The following is a 19,905-nucleotide window of genomic DNA, read 5'->3' as shown; positions in this document are numbered from 1 at the left end:
AGCTGTCAATGTTTCCCTTTTTAAAAGGGAAATTCCCTTATTCTGAATAGGATTCCTTGCAAGAAAAGGGAAAAGTTGACATGGTTTAGCATCATGACTGAACAGCCCTAATGTGAACTTTATGTGCATGCAGGACTGTGGATTACAACAAACCCATTGCCCATCCACATAGCCAATTTGACACAAGGTGTGTGAAGCCTACTGAAATTCCTCCAACATTAGGACGTTACAGTTCATTCTGTGAATTTGCCACATTGTGGTGAATTTGGAAGCCACTGTAGCTATAGTTTAGCAGTGTTATCTTGAAAACCAAATTGAGTTCATGGTGATGTATGCGTACAACCAGCTTGTCACAAACGAAAGGAAATGGATTTAAGAACAAGTTGGATGTGTCCAGCAGCTCTCTTTCATTGAAAGATTTGTGTGAAGCAACTCTCAGACAGAGCCCTGTGAATTCCTTCCAGTTACATTAGCAAGAAACAGAAAAGCTCCACATGCATGTGCAGAAATAGCTTGCTTAATTATAGCTTTTATACTGCAAAGTGAATAGAGTTCTGTATATCAGCAGAGCACTGCTTGCCAAACATTTAGGAACCACAACCCCCACACTGTTCTCCACTCCTGATCAAAGAGTAAATATCACTTAAGGAGCAAGCCTAAGAATGGGAAGCCAGCATAATTTATGCTGACTTAAGTAAAACCCAAGTAAAATACACAGATCCTAACTCCATTCAGGAGTTATTGCTGGCTGAGCTGGCCTAAACCTGGCAGAGGGGAAATAAGCCTCCAAGATAGTTTGACTTACACCACCCTCTTTGCCAGTGTAAGTCCCACCAGGTTGTCAGGTTACATGATGGAGCTGAACAGAGTTAGGATCCAACGTGAGTCTCATCCCATCCCTTCCACTCGCCCCATTCCCTCAGAATACCCATTTTTCAAGGCTTATGCCAGTGAAAGTTCTATCAGTCTGAGGGAGTTACACCAGTGTATCTCCTGCAGAGCATAACTCTGGTTAGATGCTTAAGGCAGCTGAGCTCAACTGAGCCAGGAACCTGCTCGATGAGCTGAAGGTTCGCCACATCCCAAATTATTCATTGTGGTGTATGTAGGATTAGGATTGTGCCCTTTCTCCCTGATTTACTGTCTGAAAATCTGAACTAGCATTACAAATTCTGTTTTATCTTTTCTCCACTTCCTGGATACATTTACACTTCTGCCTGTAGTAGCAGTCCTTCCACACTACATATATTTTTGTCTGAAACAGAAAGTGACAGCCAAGTTGGGTCCATCTGAACAAATCAAAATGTTTATTCATGACCTACGAGGGAGCTGGATTTTTCATGTTCATTAAATTATGACATGCGGAGTAACTTTTCATATTAAAAAGCTCTTTGTGATCCTACAGCGGGCATAGTCTAACCAAAGTAAATCACTGATAAGTCCAGTTAATTCTAAAGGACTTGGTTGCATCATGTTCCATGTATTTTTATACAGCAGTGAGTTTTGGCAAATATATTTGACACAGACCAGATCAGAGAAGCCACATTTCCTTACAGTTAATGTAACACGAGATATAACACGAGATGTAATTCAAATGGAAATGAAATGTAAAATAACATTAGAATAACTACCCATTAAAAAATGTTATGCCTTGGAAATGGAAAACAATAACTAGGGCTTATAATATCTCCTATGTATAACTATTCTGAAACTCTCAGTATTTAAGGGCTTGGGGAGCAATTCATAAACCACGATTACTTGTTGAAATGTTACAAAACATTTTTAGACCAGAAAGCCTTCAGCTATGTTACATATTTTGGCAACCCAGTTTTAAGGTGTACCACAGCAAATCCTGTTTCTAACGAAAAACAATAACCTGAAAGTCTAGTACACTTAGTAAAAGCAGACTGGATAAAAAAAGTCATCATTTCAAAGACCCTTGTAAAATTATTTACTTATGAAAATAATAATACTAATGCTAAAAATATGGATAGGCAGCTAGCAGAAATAACTTCACTATACTCTGGTTCCATTTGACACAAAAACATATGAACACGTAGCATGTCTGCAAAGTTGCACTTAACCTGGTTTTGCATCAAAGGACTTGATCCTGACCTTTATCTAACAATAATAATAAAAGCTAAAGTTACAAAAAAACCATGACTTTTCTGCATAAATTTATTTTAAAATATCATAAATCAACTTCCAACTCTTTCTTTTTATTTATTTACTTACTTTGTCGTTTTGTGTCTTAGCCACCTTGTAGTAATCAGGTGCCATTTCAACAACAACATACTGTAACAACACTTGTATATATCACCTTTCATGCCATGCATTCCAAGGTGCTTTGCATTACAGTTTTGATAATGGTTAGCTAAGAGGAACAATGCTTTTCTGTATTGGTATAAAAATATTAAGGCAGGCCCAGAGTAAGGGGAAAATGGTTACGTTCATGTAAATAAATTGTTGCATATATTATTTTCTGTTAGGCTTTGAGACCTTTGCTAAGTTTTCAGAGTAAGATTAGACTACTTTTATGTGCCTCACTATAAGATTCAAATAACTGGGCCAAAGTAATTTCAATTCAGTAATTTTTGTGTTGCTTCCTTTATATGGATTATGAGGTGTTAGAGTCTTATCTGCTTCAGGTACAAAGCCCACTGTGTTATAAAGGGCTGGAGCTGATTGAGAAGTTTGGGAACTACAGCTTTCATGAGGTGCTGTAGTATGTCTGAATGAGATTTTCGATGAACATGAACTCTTTTCTGTTCATGGAAGGAAAGTTAGGCTCCAAGTCAATATCTACAGAATATGATTAGTGAAGCTATCTGTTGCCACATATAAAACAAGAACAATGATAATCATACCATCCCAACTAATCCTTGTATATGCTGTTTCCCCTAGTAAAATTAACATTATTATTTTTAATGTAACTCCTACATGGGGTCTGCACACTGTTTGCACACTGAGGGGCTCTTTTACACAAGGGAAGAGTGTGACAAGGCAGTAAGTGTGAGCATTTCCTATCATAGGCAAAAACTAGAAGATCTACAGTGAAACAAGGGCAGTGTCAAACAGTATAAAACAGTAGGAAAGGAGAGTGGTTTTCAGCAGCTGAGCATTGGATTGGAAAAGATGCTTAATGTTTCCTTTGCCCATTGCTTTTTCCCTCTGCAACACCACCCCAATCCACTTTTGTACACATGCTGCAGCAAGCATGCACCTGGAAGCCCTCAGAGAAGGAAGGGGAAGAAATATCTACCCATGCGCAGAGCTGTAGGTACATATCACATCCCCCACAAAGCTTTTTATCAAGATTGATAGTCTACCATCATTGCAGAGTGTTCTGTCTAAATAATGACACTAAAAACTAGCTACATTGTTATATTCGCACCATGAAAAGCCATCAAGCTGTGACAGTTGCGAATTCTGAACGAGAAGGAAAAGCTGAAGGTGCTTATCTATTTATAAAAGTATTTATAGACCACCCTCTCATAGGATAGCGGTTTTCCACAATATGTATACAGTAAAATATAAAAACAGAATAAATGTATCATTAAGATTACTGTTGAGCCAAAAAAATTGTAAGTGGCTACATAGGCCTCTTGGCATAAAGCCTTGAAGAGATGCCTGAAAGTAAAAAGTGAGGGTGCCTGTCGGATCTCTGCTGGAAGAGCGTTCTGCAGCATGAGACGGCAACTCTACATGCCCAACTTCTTAAACGTAGGCAACAACTAGCAGGGCTCCTCCAGAAGATCTCCCTGATCAAGCTGGGATTTATAGGGGCAGGCAGTCCTTAAGGTATCCTGGACCCATGTTGTTCAGGGTTTTGTGTATGAAGACAAGAAGCTTGAACACTAGCATATGTCCATTCACACTAGAAGAGCCAAAGATGCTGATAACATCAATAGCTATTCTCACTAAGCTAATCCCCTCTTGCTCCTCAACTGCTAGGCAAGATTAATTGAGTGAGTTAACTGGAGATCAGAGCCTGTGGGCCAGCTTGGTTCTGTTCTTGTCATCAATATAACTGGAGAGAGGCTTTTGCAGTCTGGTCAGAAACTTGCTATATGAGTAAATTAATGCTTAGGGTAGAATCCAATATCATTGTTTCATAGGCCATATCTCAAACCATGCATATAATGTTAAGATTATAGTGATGTAATTCTGGCACTGCAGCCTTATAATCTGTACAAATATTTAAAAATGAAGATTAGGATGAGTACATGTTTAACCACAAGCAGGGAAATCCCTGTCATCTTATGGTGAACCACAGAAAGATACTGTTAAATTCCAGCAGTAGGATGTCACATGAAGGTGTATTTATAAGGACACTTACAGAGCTAATCTGTTTATGTCTTACTTAGAAGTAAGTCCCATAGAGTTCAGTGGGCCTTACTCCCAGTTAAGTAGATACAGCATTGCAGCCTAAGCACACACAACATTTATAGGCAATATATTGAGATTTGCCCTATAAAAACTGTGGTGTCAATTAGCCCCATTGGAGCCACATGATGTAATGGGCTGTCATTTTAATACTTGAATAGGGACATGCCAGTTGAAATATGCCTGCTTTTTTGTGAGAAACTCTCTAGCTTAGTAAGATGATAGGCTTGTTTAAATAACAGCTTTGTGGCAGATACAAACATATTTTGAAAATTGTTGCTTGGGGGGGGAGCTATGATGAGACATGGTTTTCAGTTTTAGGTTTCCCCCACCCTCTTCTTTTTGTTACATAGGAACTTAAAAGTGGCACCCCAACCTAGTAAAGTGGGGTGGGGGGAGAGATAATTATATTGGCTATTCTACACTACCCTTTATATTTAGTTGCTTTGCTAGGAAACCAAGCTGAAGACACTTAATTACAAACATTAAAATACCTGTAATTATTACTGCAGTACTGTTGCTTATGGCCTGTTTCCTTTTTCTTCTCCTCCTCCTCTTTTTCTCCTGATAAGTGCCAATAAATGGTAAGTTGCCCATTTGCCCCATTGAAGAGGTGTGGAGGGGGTGGGTGATTGTTTGCTTCATACCAGTATTGACCAACCTAGTTGGGGTTATGTTGTGTGTTGGCTTGCATGTCAGTTGACATATAACATTTCATGCCTTATGTGATGGCCCATGATATATTGCTTATTTGAAACTGCAGCATGCTAAATTCAGTCAAAGCATTAACCCAAATCAAACTTACTCCTTGCATTTATCCTTGTGTATTTTCTTTCCTAGTGTTGTATCCAATCTACATTTCCATTTTTCTCCTGGCTTAATAACCCATATCATTTTATGCATTAAAAATTTTGCTTTCACTAACATGTCCTGAATCACTGTGAAAGAGAAAATAAAAAGTTTACTAATCCAGAAAACACTCAAGTCCTTTTTTATATTACTGGGACTTGATGAAGTTTCAGCCTGAAACTTCTGCACCATTTACAACTAAACACCTAAAGAATTTATTAGTACAGCGAAATAAACAAACATACAGTATGGACTATACAGTGCTTTTCATTGTAAACCAATAGAGCCCCCTCTTTCCAATATATCTTGATAACTCCCCAAGTAAATTACTCAACTGAGTTTATTTTCATTATGGTTTAGCCCACCAAATAGTGATGATAGAAAATTCTGTTGGTGTCAGACGCCATCTCATAAAGGCAATGTATCATATACTTCTGTGGAAAACTGGAAATAGCTGGTATATTATTCAGTGTTCTTTTCCTAGATGAAACTCACACAATGGGCAGTGACACAAGCAGCTTGGTCCAGTCACACACCTACAAGAAGCGAGACCCTGTGGATGTGCCGTACCAAACAGGACAACTCCATCCAGCCATCCGTGTCGCCGATTTGCTGCAGCACATTACACAGATGAAATGTGCAGAAGGCTATGGATTCAAGGAGGAATATGAAGTGAGTAAGCTTCAAGCTACACATGGTGCTCTGTGGTGTTTCCCCTATCACAACCACGTGTGTGTGTGTACTGCGAGAAGAACAGTTTCCTTGCAAAGCAGCAATGATGCAGAAACCGGGGGGGGGGGGGAGAGAGACGCTGTTTAAAAATATAAGAGTTGTGCTAGATGAAATCAAAGGCCAGTCTCGTTTCCCACAGTGGCCAACCTGATTGTAGGGTGATAATTCTCTCCTGCTTCTGTTTCCCAGCAAATAGTAGCCACTGATAATCTTATCCTCCATGAATTTGTATAATCCCCTTTTAAAGCCTTTGAGTAAGTTGCTGGCTTGCCATCACATCTTATGGTAGTGAAATCCATAGTTTTATTATGTGCAGTCTGAATAAATACTTCCTTTTGTCTGTTCTGAATCTATCTACCACGAACCAAATATTTCTTTCTTGGTAAACTTCTGCATCAGTGTATATGTGAAGTTAGGGTACATGTTTTTGCCCCAATGTGTTACAGTTACTTACATTAACCACATTTAACATTTTATTGCCCATTCACCTAGTCTGGCAGTCTTTGACATTCGTTTTGAAGCTCATTGCAATCCTTTGTTCTAACCACCTTGAACAATTAGTTGTCATCAGCAAAGCCGATCACCTCACTGCTTATTCCTAAGGCTAATTCATCAGTTTTGAAAACTATTCCTTTTCTCTCCATTACCTTCTTTGATCACTTTAGCCATGTTGCAGTCCTCTTGGATTTGGTGGTAACTGTCCTGATCTGGCGTATACATTCTAGCTGAGTTAGATCTGTTTCAATTTTCAATAACTCCCAAATGTTCTAGGAAGTTGACTGTTCTTTCAACTTCCTTTTTACCAAGCCCCTATTTTTTTTTTAGAAGTTCATTCTTTGAAGTCAAATAATGTTGTCCTTCCTTGGGAATTGTTCATATGCATTAAATTTGATAACATTGTGGTCACTGTTTCCAATGAATTCAACAAAATTTACACCTTGTTCTAGGTTCTGACTACCATTTAGAATTCAGTTTAATGTTATCTCCCCTTTTGAATTTGATAGTGCTGCAGTGCATGTTTCTTGTCATAAAACGTCTTCCATCAGGTCTTTGGAATCACTTAGGATTATACATGGCTGATTCCATGATCTACTGTTCTAGGGCACACTAATTCAGAATATCTGGAAAATTTTGCCTCTGTGTTATAGTTAGTGCATATGCCATGTGCCAACCCCTCCTCTGTCTATCCTAACCGCTGGGCTTATGTTTTTGGTCAGACTAGGAGGAGATGCCAGTTTATCAACATCCTTTCATCCAGTTGAAGCTTATAAGCAGGGAGGTTTCTAGGAGAAATATTACACTACATTTGCCCTCCCATTGCACAAAACTTTTTGATAGTTTGTCTTCATTTGGGCAGCACATTATTTTTTTCTTCATAAGAAAATACTTAAAAGCAACTTTATTTTCTGAAAACAGTGTGATCCATGCAGAAAAGCTGGGGTGGTTGGTTTGTTTTTGTTTTGTAGTGGTTGATGCAGCCATTTACAGGGCCTAGCTGGCATTGTTGTTCTACACAAGTCTGCTGTGACATGACACATCCAAATTGCACCACCAACCTGCACTCTCTTCAAGTGTTCTTATTTCATATTCTGCAGCACCAGCTGCGTCACTCAATTGTAGTCATCGCTACAGGTTATTTCTGTTGTATAGAGTATAAATAATGACCAAAACCAAAATAAGTATGGAATATTGAATGAAAATAGGGGATGTTAGCAAGCCGTATTGATACATCTGGAAATGCATGTACTACTTATTTTCTTGCTTCTCTGTTTACAATAATGATTGAGATAATGATTATGGTAAGGTTTAGAAAGAAAACTATTTGATGGCATCCAGGGACTTTTTAAAAACAGCCAGACACTTTCATAGACACAAACTTCATTAGATACTGAGTTGGAAATGGGGAAAATAAGGCAGGTAAGCGAGTAAAAAACCTGGCCAAGAGAAAGAATCCTCAAGTTCTTAAATAAATGATAATAGTATAAATACTTTTTATAGTGTGCATTGTCTCTCCTGAGCACCCATTAAAAATGAACTCTCTCTCATTTCATGTGATGATGATTTTGTAAAATTGCATTAGACAAATCCATATGGATGTGGCACTACCCATATGCAAATTGGGATCTAAAGGGAATCTGCACCAATCACTGCAATTCAAGGTTGCTTTTTTATATAAAAGAAATATTCCAAGCAGGTTACAAAATTAACAAAATGAGATAAATCCTATTTTGTCTTGTTAGGTTCCTATTTACTTATAATAATTTTTTTATGTGGCGATGATAACAACCTTGTTTCTTACCCACATGCCCATCTAATTGTTTATAGTAATATTTACTCTGTGGGTTTGATATGCGGCTTGTAAACTTTATTGAGAAATCTTTTTTTTTTTTAGTTGAAAAGTAGTTTACAAATTAAGTAAATAAATTAAGTAATAATAACATTAACTCCTGTGCTCATAGGTAAATCCCATGAAGGACAATAAATATTTATTACGCATGAGAATAAATTTATTGTAAGCATATGTTAACCCTCAAGTGTGTGCAAGGTGACTCTTGCTACATTCATAAAAATATCTTCCAACAATTTGGTTTGCAACAAACTTTTTGCAGACAGGAACTGGAAATTCCTATCAGCCTACCCATGGCTTAATAACACCTTAATAATGGCTAAATAAAATTTGGGTGACCATGATCATGTACAAACTCACTCAAAATATGTCCCTTGCAACACAACAAATCCAGTACCTAAACAGAAACCCATGGCATCCTAGTTTCCCTATACTGTATCTCATTTGTGGAGTCTCTCCCAGAATATAAATGCACTCCTGCCAGATGCAGTCATGAGTTAAGGCATGCCCCTTTTCTGGTCCTGTACATGATTTCTCATTTGGATCACCAATTCAACGCTCCTTACTATTCTTGTCCTTTTTTGGGTTCATAGGTTTTGGGGAAAAAAGGAAGGTATTTTTTTCGGTGCAGCCAATCATTATTATATAAAACAATGTAGTTAGTTTTTCCTTTCTCCTATTATTATAGTTATTTATTGCATATCATGCTTTCATATATTTAATGTATTAATATTTGTGGTTGAAGTTTAATGAAAGGCATGTTTAAGAAAACAAACAGGGATAGTTTTCAAGAATCAGTTAATGAGTCAAAACATGCACGCACACACACACACACACACTCACACACTCATTTACTCTAAAGCAGGGAACAATCTTTTCAGTGGGATGAATTTCTTGTAGAAATTCCACTTTTGTGGTTTCCAATTTGCATGTAAACGGATAATTACTGAACAGTTATATCCTCTATTAATAAGAGTACATTTGTGCAGTTTTGCACATTAAAGAATTCTGCAACAAACGCAATTCAGTATCTTTTGAGATCCATCATAGCACTCAGATCTACAGCCATCTGTTCACTGGTTCTCTTCTACAATGAACAAGACGGCTGTTCCTAAATAAACAATATTCCCATATCTCCCATTCTCTTTCATTGCCTTAAACTCTAGCATTCTTAATGACTATCCCCATTCACTAGTGTTGTGGGAGGGGAATGTTAACTGCCATAAAATTATGATTTGGAGACATCAGAAAATGCCTCCAGCGTTTTGGTATTGAACAAATGGCATCATGTTGGTCTACTTTGTGACTGAAGTTTGGGTGGGCATGGGGCTGTATTCTGCTGAGTCCAGACATGCATTTTAACTTTGGTTATTATCTTTACATCTTCAGGCTAGGTTGATTAGGATGAAGTTTTGTCAATATGTCCCTGAAGTGTTTGGGAACTTCTATTATCATTTTATGTAGTGGGTGAAGTTAGGAAGCATGTCTTGTCTATACCGTAATATGGTTTGCTGCTTCACTTTGTAATTTTGGTGACATCAATTATGCTTCCCCAAGCAGAATGTGCAAATCACCAATATTCCACCCTGTTTGTTGACCAAATAATTTTGTCCTTTGTTTCATGTCACATGAAAAAGTTGGAATTCAGCGGCCTCTTTTTTCTCCTTGCACAGTAAATTATATGCTGGGGTTGTTGCTTTTTTTTTCTTTTTGCATTGTTCATTACATTTACAATTAGATTTTGTTCATTACCCTTACAGTTAAGTATGTAAGAAATCACATTGCAGCAGTACCTATTTCATGTTCTTCCTGCACAAATAAATACAGTGGTACCTCTGGTTAAGTACTTAAATTGTTCCGGAGGTCCGTACTTAACCTGAAACTGTTCTTAACCTGAAACACCACTTTAGCTAATGGGGCTTCCTGCTGCCGCCGTGCCGCCGGAGCCCGATTTCTGTTCTTATCCTGAAGCAAAGTTCTTAACCTGAAGCATTATTTCTGGCTTAGTGGAGTGTGTAACCTGAAGCGTATGTAACCCGAGTTACCACTGTATGTGAGAAGATAAATAATTCAGGTAAACATGTGGACAGAAAATAGTGGGTTCCATGAAGAGAGTGTTAGTAGTGAGATTAAAGAAAAAATGAGTAAGGTGTATTTGCAAACCTAGGGATTCTCACTGGAACTTTGAATTTTCTGTTTACTATTGAAAGAGAAAGCTTCCTTGCGTCTCATCCTTGCATCTTTGTCTGTCAGTTGCCTAAACCATGTGTATGTTATTTTAGTAATAACAAGGGAAACCACATCGGGAATGGAACTACATGTGATTTATTTTTCAGTTTCACCCCTTGTTTCTGAATCAATTTGTGGTAGGGTCTGGGAAACTTTGAGACTGTGGATTAGGGATTTGACCTGGGTTTGATGGCCACACCAGTTGGAGATCCGCTTTTATGCATGGAAGAAAATTGACAGCACTGAAACCTGGTTCACTTCCCCAATGTGCTACACAGTGGCATGAAGTAGGCAGTGGGGAACAGACAAGACTGAACCTGTGTGCCTTTCCTTGGATGCCACCACAGTCAATGATGTTGTTGGCTCTCATGTTGAGCATTACTTGAGTTGCCGTTAATATTTTGTTTAACAGCCTCTGTGGCTGTATCTTCGTTTGTACTTCTGTCCCCTCTTTTTTCCTTGCCAATGTCTTCCTTGTCCTCTACAATTTCTTTCCCCACTGTAGCTGAAATGGGAGGTAACTTCTTAAAGAACATTAGGAGTGGAAGGAAGTCATGTTACTCTTTTTTTAAAAAAAGAAATGGCAGTTGAAATTATAAATGTAGATAGTGAAAGAAAGCAGACAGCAGCACACCTTAGTAGGTAACTTTGTCAAAAGTTAGAAGGCTTCCCTCAGGCTCTAATCATGCCAATCATGCAACCTTATAATACAAGATGCAGTGATTAATGCACAAAAAGAACCAATCACAAAACAGTAAATTGCTTCAGGAGTTGCTTCTAATACCTGGACATTAATGGAACATCTCCCCAAAGGACTTTATCCCTTTTGTTGAAAAGGCTTACCAAGACCACACAGTGACCTGCCTCATCAGGAAAACAATGGAAAGATAGATACTTCACTGTGGCTGGTGCTGCAGCGGGACCCATGTATTTATGTTTGTTCCACTGAACTTGAAGATGGTTCTTCCAGAATGGAAACTACATCTCAGTTCAGGAGCAAACTCACAAACATCTGGTCAGTATAGCTCACCAAGTCAGGAACAGAACTTTAAAAAAAAATATTAAAATTCCACTGCAGAGTTTAAAGGCTAAAATAATAGTCACGTAATAAATGAATAGGTATTTTTAAGCACAGCTCCCTTTAGCAAGAGATGAGATAATCCTTCCTTGCCCCTCATCCACATATCCTGCCTTGAGTCTGAGTCTTATTTTCATACCCTTGTATTACCACTAAGTCTCTGAACCATGTACTTGTTGTTCTGCTATTTGTTAATAGGCAAATCCCCCTCAGAAACATAACCTCATATCTAACAGCGCTAATACAGATTAGAACAGATATTCTATATTTTGCTTCATCATGCTCTCCAGACAAGTAGCCCTCTCTCTTATACATTTTGTGTGTCCCTAATCTCACCCAACTTTTGCTCACAATATTTTGAACAATAATGCTTAGCGTGTGAACTCTTCCCCTTCCTGGTTGTCTTAGTCTTAGCCAAGACAAGTCTTTAGAACTATGCCTAATTTAGGAACCCTCCTTTAGCTCCTCCCCTTCTGTCTCTCCATAATAGTAACTAACAGTGCAATCCTCACCATGAATTCAGTGTAATTTACTCCCAACAGCTGGAGACCCATGTTTGGGAAACGCAGTACACATAATACCATTAGGGAAGGGAAAAATGGGAAGGATCAAACTATACATCACTGTATTGTCCAACATAACATTTATGGAAAAACAAAAGCAACACACACTATATATAAATAATAACAAAAAAATTAACGAATACAGTTATATTTTGTTTGGCTGCATGCAAGTCTCTATCACCATTTTAAACAAAAACACTAGTTATTATGATTCAAACAAACATTAATATTTTGGTTTAAAAGTTAGCAAAGTGAATCAACCTTAATAGTCACTGATTTTTGCAATTTGAATTATATTATTTTCCCATGTTTGTGTGTTACGTTGCTAATTAGTTCCTTCACGGACATCCCAAAAAAATTAATTCTCTATGTAATGGTTTCACCTGTCAATAAAAGAAAATGAAAAGCAAAATATTAGCACTGGTATTTAACATAGTCAAGTGGAATCTGTAGATACCACTTAGTTATGCAGCTATGGGAGTCTATTATTCACCAAATAGGTAGTCTGCTCCTGTTCTCAAATCACATGCATGCCCCATTACCACAGTATGATAACTCAAAAAAGTTACATTGTGTTTGCAACTACTGAGATCATCAACAGGCTTACTGTATTAACCAAAGGCCATAAAACAATAATTACATAATACAAGGCATCAAGTGTTTAAAGAAAGGGCATCAGAGTTCATAAGTGTCATCTGTTATCTCATACCCAGCTTAACTTCCGTTATGCCTCCAGATCACCATCACAACTTGTTACAATAATGCCCATCTCTCTTTCTTATCTTTCTTGCAGCCAGAGCATAAAGTGCCACTTTATGTATAAAAAAATCTGTTAGCGTCCCTGCTTCTAGGAATTAGCAAAGGTTTCAGGAATCGATCTCTTGTATCCCTATACAAAGGGCAGATTAGCAAGTAATGTATGATATTTTCCACCTGTGGTTGGCTACATATGCAGAGTCTGTCATCATATGGAACCCTATTGTAATGGCCACCCAAGGCCGCCATTGGCATCACTTGGAATCTGAGCTCCATGAAGTGTTTGCAAACCGAGCCTGATCTAGGACTTTCTTGTAATCCCTGGGCCCAGGAGCAGAGGAAAGGTGGTGCGGTGGAGGCAGGCCACCCTGGGTGTCTCCACTGAGGGGGGTGACAAAATGCCGGGTGGCACTCACCGCGGGGCCAAGCCATGTGTCTCTCCTGAGAGTGACGCAGTGGCTTGGGCGCCTGCAGGCTCTGCCCTACCCCAAATGGTCCGTCCACCACCTCCCCCTCAGCTGTAGGGCAGCTGAGTGGGAGGAGGCAGACAGACTCCTCAGCAGCCCCACGGAGCGTCCTGCCCTTGCTCACCCTGCCCTATGGGCGGCTGGCCCTGCCCCCTGGGTGCACGGGACACACGCCACCCCAGGCGCCCCATTGGCTTGTTCCAACGCTGGCCAGGCCTCCAAGGCATCCTAATGCGAGAACTCATTTGCAGAGAAGGGTTTGCTTGAGGGCAACAATGGTACCTTGAGGCAGGGAACATGACTCGAGTAATTTTCAAGAAAAAAATCCTATCCTAGACTCCTGTTTAGAGCAACTTAAGAGTACAGTGGTACCTCGGGAGTGATTCCTTCCACATGCAGCTGAAAGCAATATTCCTCATGGGAGCATTTAATCCTCTCTTTTTTTCTTTTCTTTTTTTGTTTTGTTAATTAGGAACAAAGTTAAACATGTTGAAATCCAAATTAACAAATTTGTTATTAACACATTCAAAAAATTAATAAGTATAAATATTCCAAGGTTCTTTCACACACGTAAACCCCCTCCACCTTTGCAGATTTCACTGATGTCATTAGCAGAACAGGGGGGGGGGAGAGTAGTAGTCCCTGAGTAGCCACATTCATACAAAGGTTGTAATAGGCAGGGAAGGTACCAATAGCACTAGCCAAAATTATTTCACAATTCTGGATCATTCATTGGTGGAAAACAAAATAAGGAAAATATCAGAATAGGCCTTTGATAGAAAAGAAAACATATACAGTGGTACCTTGGGCTAAGTACTTCATTCATTCCAGAGGTCCTTACTTAACCTGAAACTGTTCTTAACCTGAAGCACCACTTTAGCTAATGGGGCCTCCTGCTGCTGCCGTGCCGCCGGAGCCCGATTTCTGTTCTCATCCTGAAGCAAAGTTCTTAACCTGAAGCACTATTTCTGGGTTAGCGGAGTCTTTAACCTGAAGCGTATGTAACCTGAAGCGTATGTAACCTGAGGTAGCACTGTACAGAAGATATCTTTACTGAGGCAGAGTAAAGGTGTGCACCGGTAATGTCACAGCAGCCGCAACTTTCAGGCTAGGTGAAGGAAAGGCAATCTTAGCTGGGCTAGATAGAAGCAGCAGCCCAAGTTTAGGGAGTCCAAGATCAGGACAAGGATGACAGAAGCAATGAGGTCATTCCAGTGGGTCAGCACACCGACCTCTCAAGCTTTTAAATGTAAAGGCTGGCTTACTCACAAACCCCCTGGGCCTTGTGAGAGTGTTGTGAGAATTGTGATCATGCAGACCTGCATTGTGTTGGGGATAATGTGTCTGTTCCAATTGATGAAAAGGTTGCTGGGTCCTGGGTGAACAGGCTCCCCTCCCCTGCCCCAAAAATAACTTCAAACACTGGTTCCTGCACCCTGAACAATTGATTAAGGCCCTCCCCAGATTCCATTGGTGCTCTTCTGTCCCCGTGAGTTGGGAAGGGAGTGAGGAGCCCTGCTTCCCCATCCAGAACAGCCATTTACTGGAAGATAGAAGTACCTGCCTCTTCTGACCTCTGTTCTTCAGTCTCAGAGCCATTTCCTCTTCCTCTCCCCCCTCCTCTTCTTCACCTGTCACTCCATGCCCAAGTCTGGCAGGACTCATAAAGCTACATAAAAGCATTGGACTGCAAGGCTTGTTTCCAGTGCAGTTCCCAGCAGCACAAGGATTTATGATTGCATAGCAGGACTCCCATCCTCTGTACTCTTGTTTCCTCCCCAAATCTGCTCAGCAGGAGGTACAGGAACACATTTTTGCGGTGGGGAGGAAAGTTCCTTTTCAGAAATGTACATCATTGTGCTGACGGGGTATATAACTTAGCACTGCATTGTTTACAAGTCATAGTTATCTTTGGGTGCATTTTGGTTGAACTTGTCAACACAGACCAGGAAGAGCAATTTTACTAGGATAGCAGTCATGTAGTCATCAGGTTAGATCTCTATCTAGCATGTTATTCATAGTAAAAAATAAAAAAGTTAAAGGACACCCTGGACAGTTAAGTCCAGTCAAAGGTGACCGAGAGATCACTCCGTCACAGGGATTCAAACCACTGACCTTCTGATTGGCAAGCCCAAGAGGCTCAGTGGTTTAGACCACAGTGCTCTGGTTTCCATCACGATGTCCTGTTGCACCAGAAGTGGTTTAGTCATGCTGACCACATGACCCAGAAAGCCGCCTGTGGACAAACGCCGGCTCCCTCAGCCTGAAAGCAACCCCATAGTCACCTTTGACTGGACTTAACCATCCAGGGGTCTTTTACCTTTTTTTATTCATAGTAATATAGGTGGATACTATTTTATTATGTTCATCAAGATTCTGAGGTACGTCTGTATGCTGCATGGGTCTTTGGACAATTTGTCTTCTTGTATGGAAACAAAGAGCTTTGTTTGAAGACAGTGTGCTTTCAATTATATATGAGAGATAAATTCAATACAGAACTGATATGATGAAGTACTGTAACAGGCAACCTGCAAAGCAATGGCTGCTGGCCTGATATATGTGTTATTGAAATATGGCGCTGAATTTTTGATCATATATAATAATAGTTTCTTCATATGTTACACTTCTTTTAAATGGCTGTCTTTTTAGCTCTATTTTAAAAATAAGCGGATTCTATTAATGCACACAGAAATCAACATCTTTCATTCATATGGATAGTGTGCATTAATTTTATTGGATGCAAAAGCAATATAACTTCTTTTATATTTTATTATAAGACCATTAAACATCCATTTATTTACTTGTAAATTATGCAAATGATTTTACTTGCAATTACAATGTTCACTATTAATTATAAATGCACCCTTTACATATTGCATGAATTGTATTTGTTTATCTTTAGATAATTAGATATTTCAGTCTATTGCTTTTTTATAACTAAAATATTATTCTTGGCTAAATAATACATTTTGAATCACATTAAGCTATTTTAGCCATGAAATCCGTCTAATTTAACTTTAGTTTATCTGTTGTATTTTTAAAGCATGCCCATATAAATTTATGATGCATTTGTCTTAGGAGATCAGAAGTCTTGGTGAAACATTTATCAGTGACAAAGAACAGGTTTTGTAAGCATGTCTTCCTCTTAAGCAATTTTAAAATTTAGTATTCATCTGACTTCACACACACACTTTTTTTGTAGACTCTGTTTTCCCATTAAAAAAGACTGGCTTATTTATGGATGAATTTAAATCCCAACTAGAAAGACATCTTAGTTTGATTAAAGCTGTTGCTGTTTAGAAAGTCAAGATTATAGCACGGTATGATTCACAAATCTATTAACATACTGGATATGTGTGAAAATACATTGAGGAGCACAGGAAATATGGGTTGGAGAAAGCGCCCTGATCAGTTTACTTTATGGAACCCCATAGCCGATGGAAGTGGGACATATTTTGTCAGCTGACACAGGCAGGACCAAAGATATTTGGGAAGTAGGTCCGACTTCATCAGTTTTTCTCTCCTGCCTAACACAGCAGTATGTTACTCAGCGGCTCTCAATCACCTAAGCTACATTTATTGGCTTATTGGAAGAAAAGGACTTAAAGGGCCTATTCACATCAGCATTTACATATGTAGTTAGGTTTGCCAGCTTTTAGGGTGGGAGGAGCACCTATTCCCTTAAGGCGGCAAGACAAGCAGGATGTTGACATGCACAGTAGCCCTGTCAAAAAGAAAAATGGCAACTCTGTGTATTGGTTCCTAGCCTATGGCAAATGAGCAGATGTTTCTACCACCAGACACAAAATTCTTCCTTTGGTGCATGGCTGCAAAAAAGGAGTTTTGTGCAGTGCCTTGACAAAAGTTGAATCGTGAACCTGGCGGCAGCAGCTACATGTGTCTGCCTAGTAGCTTGCTGGGAAGCAACAGCCACAGGATTCTACAGCATTTATTACATGCCCACATGGTCTTATGAATGCAACTTAAATATGAGTACACGCAAGTACCCCTCACTTTCATGGGTCACAGGGCAGCATCTTAGTATGCTAATAACTATGCAGCATTGTTAGCAGATAATTGCTGTGTACATTATTTCAAGCAATCTCTAATGGATTTAATGAGAAACAGATGTCAGGCATTTCATTTCAATGCCTTACAAAGGAAATATTTCTAGGAACTCAATTTTAAAATGTTCGTTTTATGGGCGCTTGCAGAAAATAAAGACTTCAGCTAAAGTTTTGTTCTTTTTTTAAAAAAAAGAAAATATTCTGTGACTTGAATTTAAGTCCCTGGTTCTTTAAAAGGGTATGTTACATAAATCTACAATGTGGAGAAATCATAATATTCTCCAGAGAAACAGTATGTTCATATTTTTTAAGTATACGCAACATTTAAAACGGAGCGTATTAGAACTACTGAAGAATTGCATTCTCATTCTAAGTGAATGAGGGCAGGAGACACTTTTGGATGACTCCTGCAGATCTCATGAGGGAGTTACTTGGTGTCTTGGCTATGATGCTTGCACATGTCTTGCTATTCCCTCTGCAGGCATCCTGTAAGTGAGCTTTCTGCAGATGCACCACTGAGCTCTCATGTGTTGGCAGCTCAGTTGTTGGGGAATTGTATTCTGAAAAAAAGCAGGTCGAAATGCTAAATGTATGTAAACCTCTTAGCTACTTGGACCTTTGCCTCCTGCTGGAAAAAAAATGTATGCTAACTGAATTAAAAGAGACGCAGGTGACGCTGTGGTCTACACCACTGAGCCTTGGGCTTGCCAATCAGAAGGTCGGCGGTTCGAATCCCCACAACGGGGTGAGCTCCCGTTGCTCGGTCCCTGCTCCTTCCAACCTAGCAGTTCGAAAGCACATCAAATTGAAAGTAGATAAATAGGTACCGCTCTGGCGGGAAGGTAAACAGCATTTCCGTGCACTGTTCTGGTTTCACCAGAAGAGGCTTAGTCATGCTGGCCACATGGCCCGGAAAAACTGTCTGTGGACAAACACTGGCTCCCTCGGCCTGTAAAGTGAGATAAGCGCTGCAACCCCAGAGTTGTCCGCAGCTGGACCTAACTGTCAGGGGTCCTTTACCTTTACCTTTTAATTGAATTAAGGCAGGGTTTTTTTTATTGCATTAGATATTTGTTCTTTGTGGTTATTTTTATCAGTATAGAGTATGTAAAATTATGTGTGGGTGAGAGAGAGATGAAACCCTAATTTTATTAGACCAGTATAAGATTAGCATTTGTTAGCCTTGGATATTCAAACAACTTTGAAAGCATTAAAGTATAATTGATTAAACAGGCAGCAATTTATAATTCATACTGTACTTGAAGAGAGTCTGTTTTAGCTTGGTATGCCTTATTATGCTGAAGTAGTGAATATTCCTGAAGTAGTTCTGGCAGTCTAGTATGCTGTCTCCCCTCCCCACCCCCGCAACCTGTTTATTATTTTGGTCAAGTGATGGGAGTGATTCCTTCCACATGCAGCTGAAAGCAATATTCCTCATGGGAGCATTTAATCCTCTCTTTTTTCTTTTTTCTTTTTTCTTTTTCTTTTTTGTTTTGTTAATTAGGAACAAAGTTAAACATGTTGAAATCCAAATTAACAAATTTGTTATTAACACATTCAAAAAATTAATAAGTATAAATATTCCAAGGTTCTTTCACACACGTAAACCCCCTCCACCTTTGCAGATTTCACTGATGTCATTAGCAGAACTGGGGGGGGGGGGGCGGGGGCGGGGAGAGTAGTAGTCCCTGAGTAGCCACATTCATACAAAGGTTGTAATAGGCAGGGAAGGTACCAATAGGACTAGCCAAAATTATTTCACAATTCTGGATCATTCATTGGTGGAAAACAAAATAAGGAAAATATCAGAATAGGCCTTTGATAGAAAAGAAAACATATACAGTGGTACCTTGGGTTAAGTACTTAATTCGTTCCAGAGGTCTGTACTTAACCTGAAACTGTTCTTAACCTGAAGCACCACTTTAGCTAATGGGGCCTCCTGCTGCTGCCGCTCCGCCAGAGCCCGATTTCTGTTCTCATCCTGAAGCAAAGTTCTTAACCTGAAGCACTATTTCTGGGTTAGCGGAGTCTGTAACCTGAAGTGTATGTAACCTGAAGTGTATGTAACCTGAGGTACCACTGTATAAATGTGCTTTAAAATCATTTGAAATTAACCATATTGTTTATATGAGTACTGATTTTGTTTTCTAGTTAGACTTTTTGTTGTTGTTGTTGTTAAAGCTGTCATTTGTGTTCTCCACTCTGCTGTTGACCTAATCATAAAGTAATGATGACAACAATCTAATGCCAAATCAGTATTATGGAAGTGACACTTGGATGGATAGAATGTTGGATTAAGCCAATATGTTTTCCTTCTTAATGCTTCAAACTGGCTCTGGCTCTCTAGAGTCAGCAGCTGTGTTTGCGTGTCAGCTAAATATGATTCATTCCTCAATATATCCAAAGGTATATTCAGACAAAGAATTAAAAC

The 19,905-nt window shown here is 39.2% G+C and overlaps 1 protein-coding gene across 4 annotated transcripts in view; it reads left to right on the top strand.

The window, feature by feature from the left end:
- Window positions 1–19,905, top strand: part of PTPRM (protein tyrosine phosphatase receptor type M) — a 407,502-nt gene that overhangs the window by 325,122 nt on the left and 62,475 nt on the right. For all 4 annotated transcript variants that reach the window (XM_081205534.1, XM_081205536.1, XM_081205535.1 and 1 more), the window contains one exon: window positions 5,720–5,907. In XM_081205534.1, coding sequence (XP_081061660.1) covers window positions 5,720–5,907 — 188 coding nt within the window. The remainder of the gene's footprint in view (window positions 1–5,719; window positions 5,908–19,905) is intronic.

The sequence above is a fragment of the Podarcis bocagei genome (genome assembly GCF_964188305.1).
Source record: "Podarcis bocagei genome assembly, chromosome: 8".
NCBI classification, from domain to species: Eukaryota; Metazoa; Chordata; class Lepidosauria; order Squamata; family Lacertidae; genus Podarcis; species Podarcis bocagei.
The sequence above is the reverse complement of the archived record's forward strand: the minus strand, read 5'-3'. Positions and strand labels throughout refer to the sequence as shown.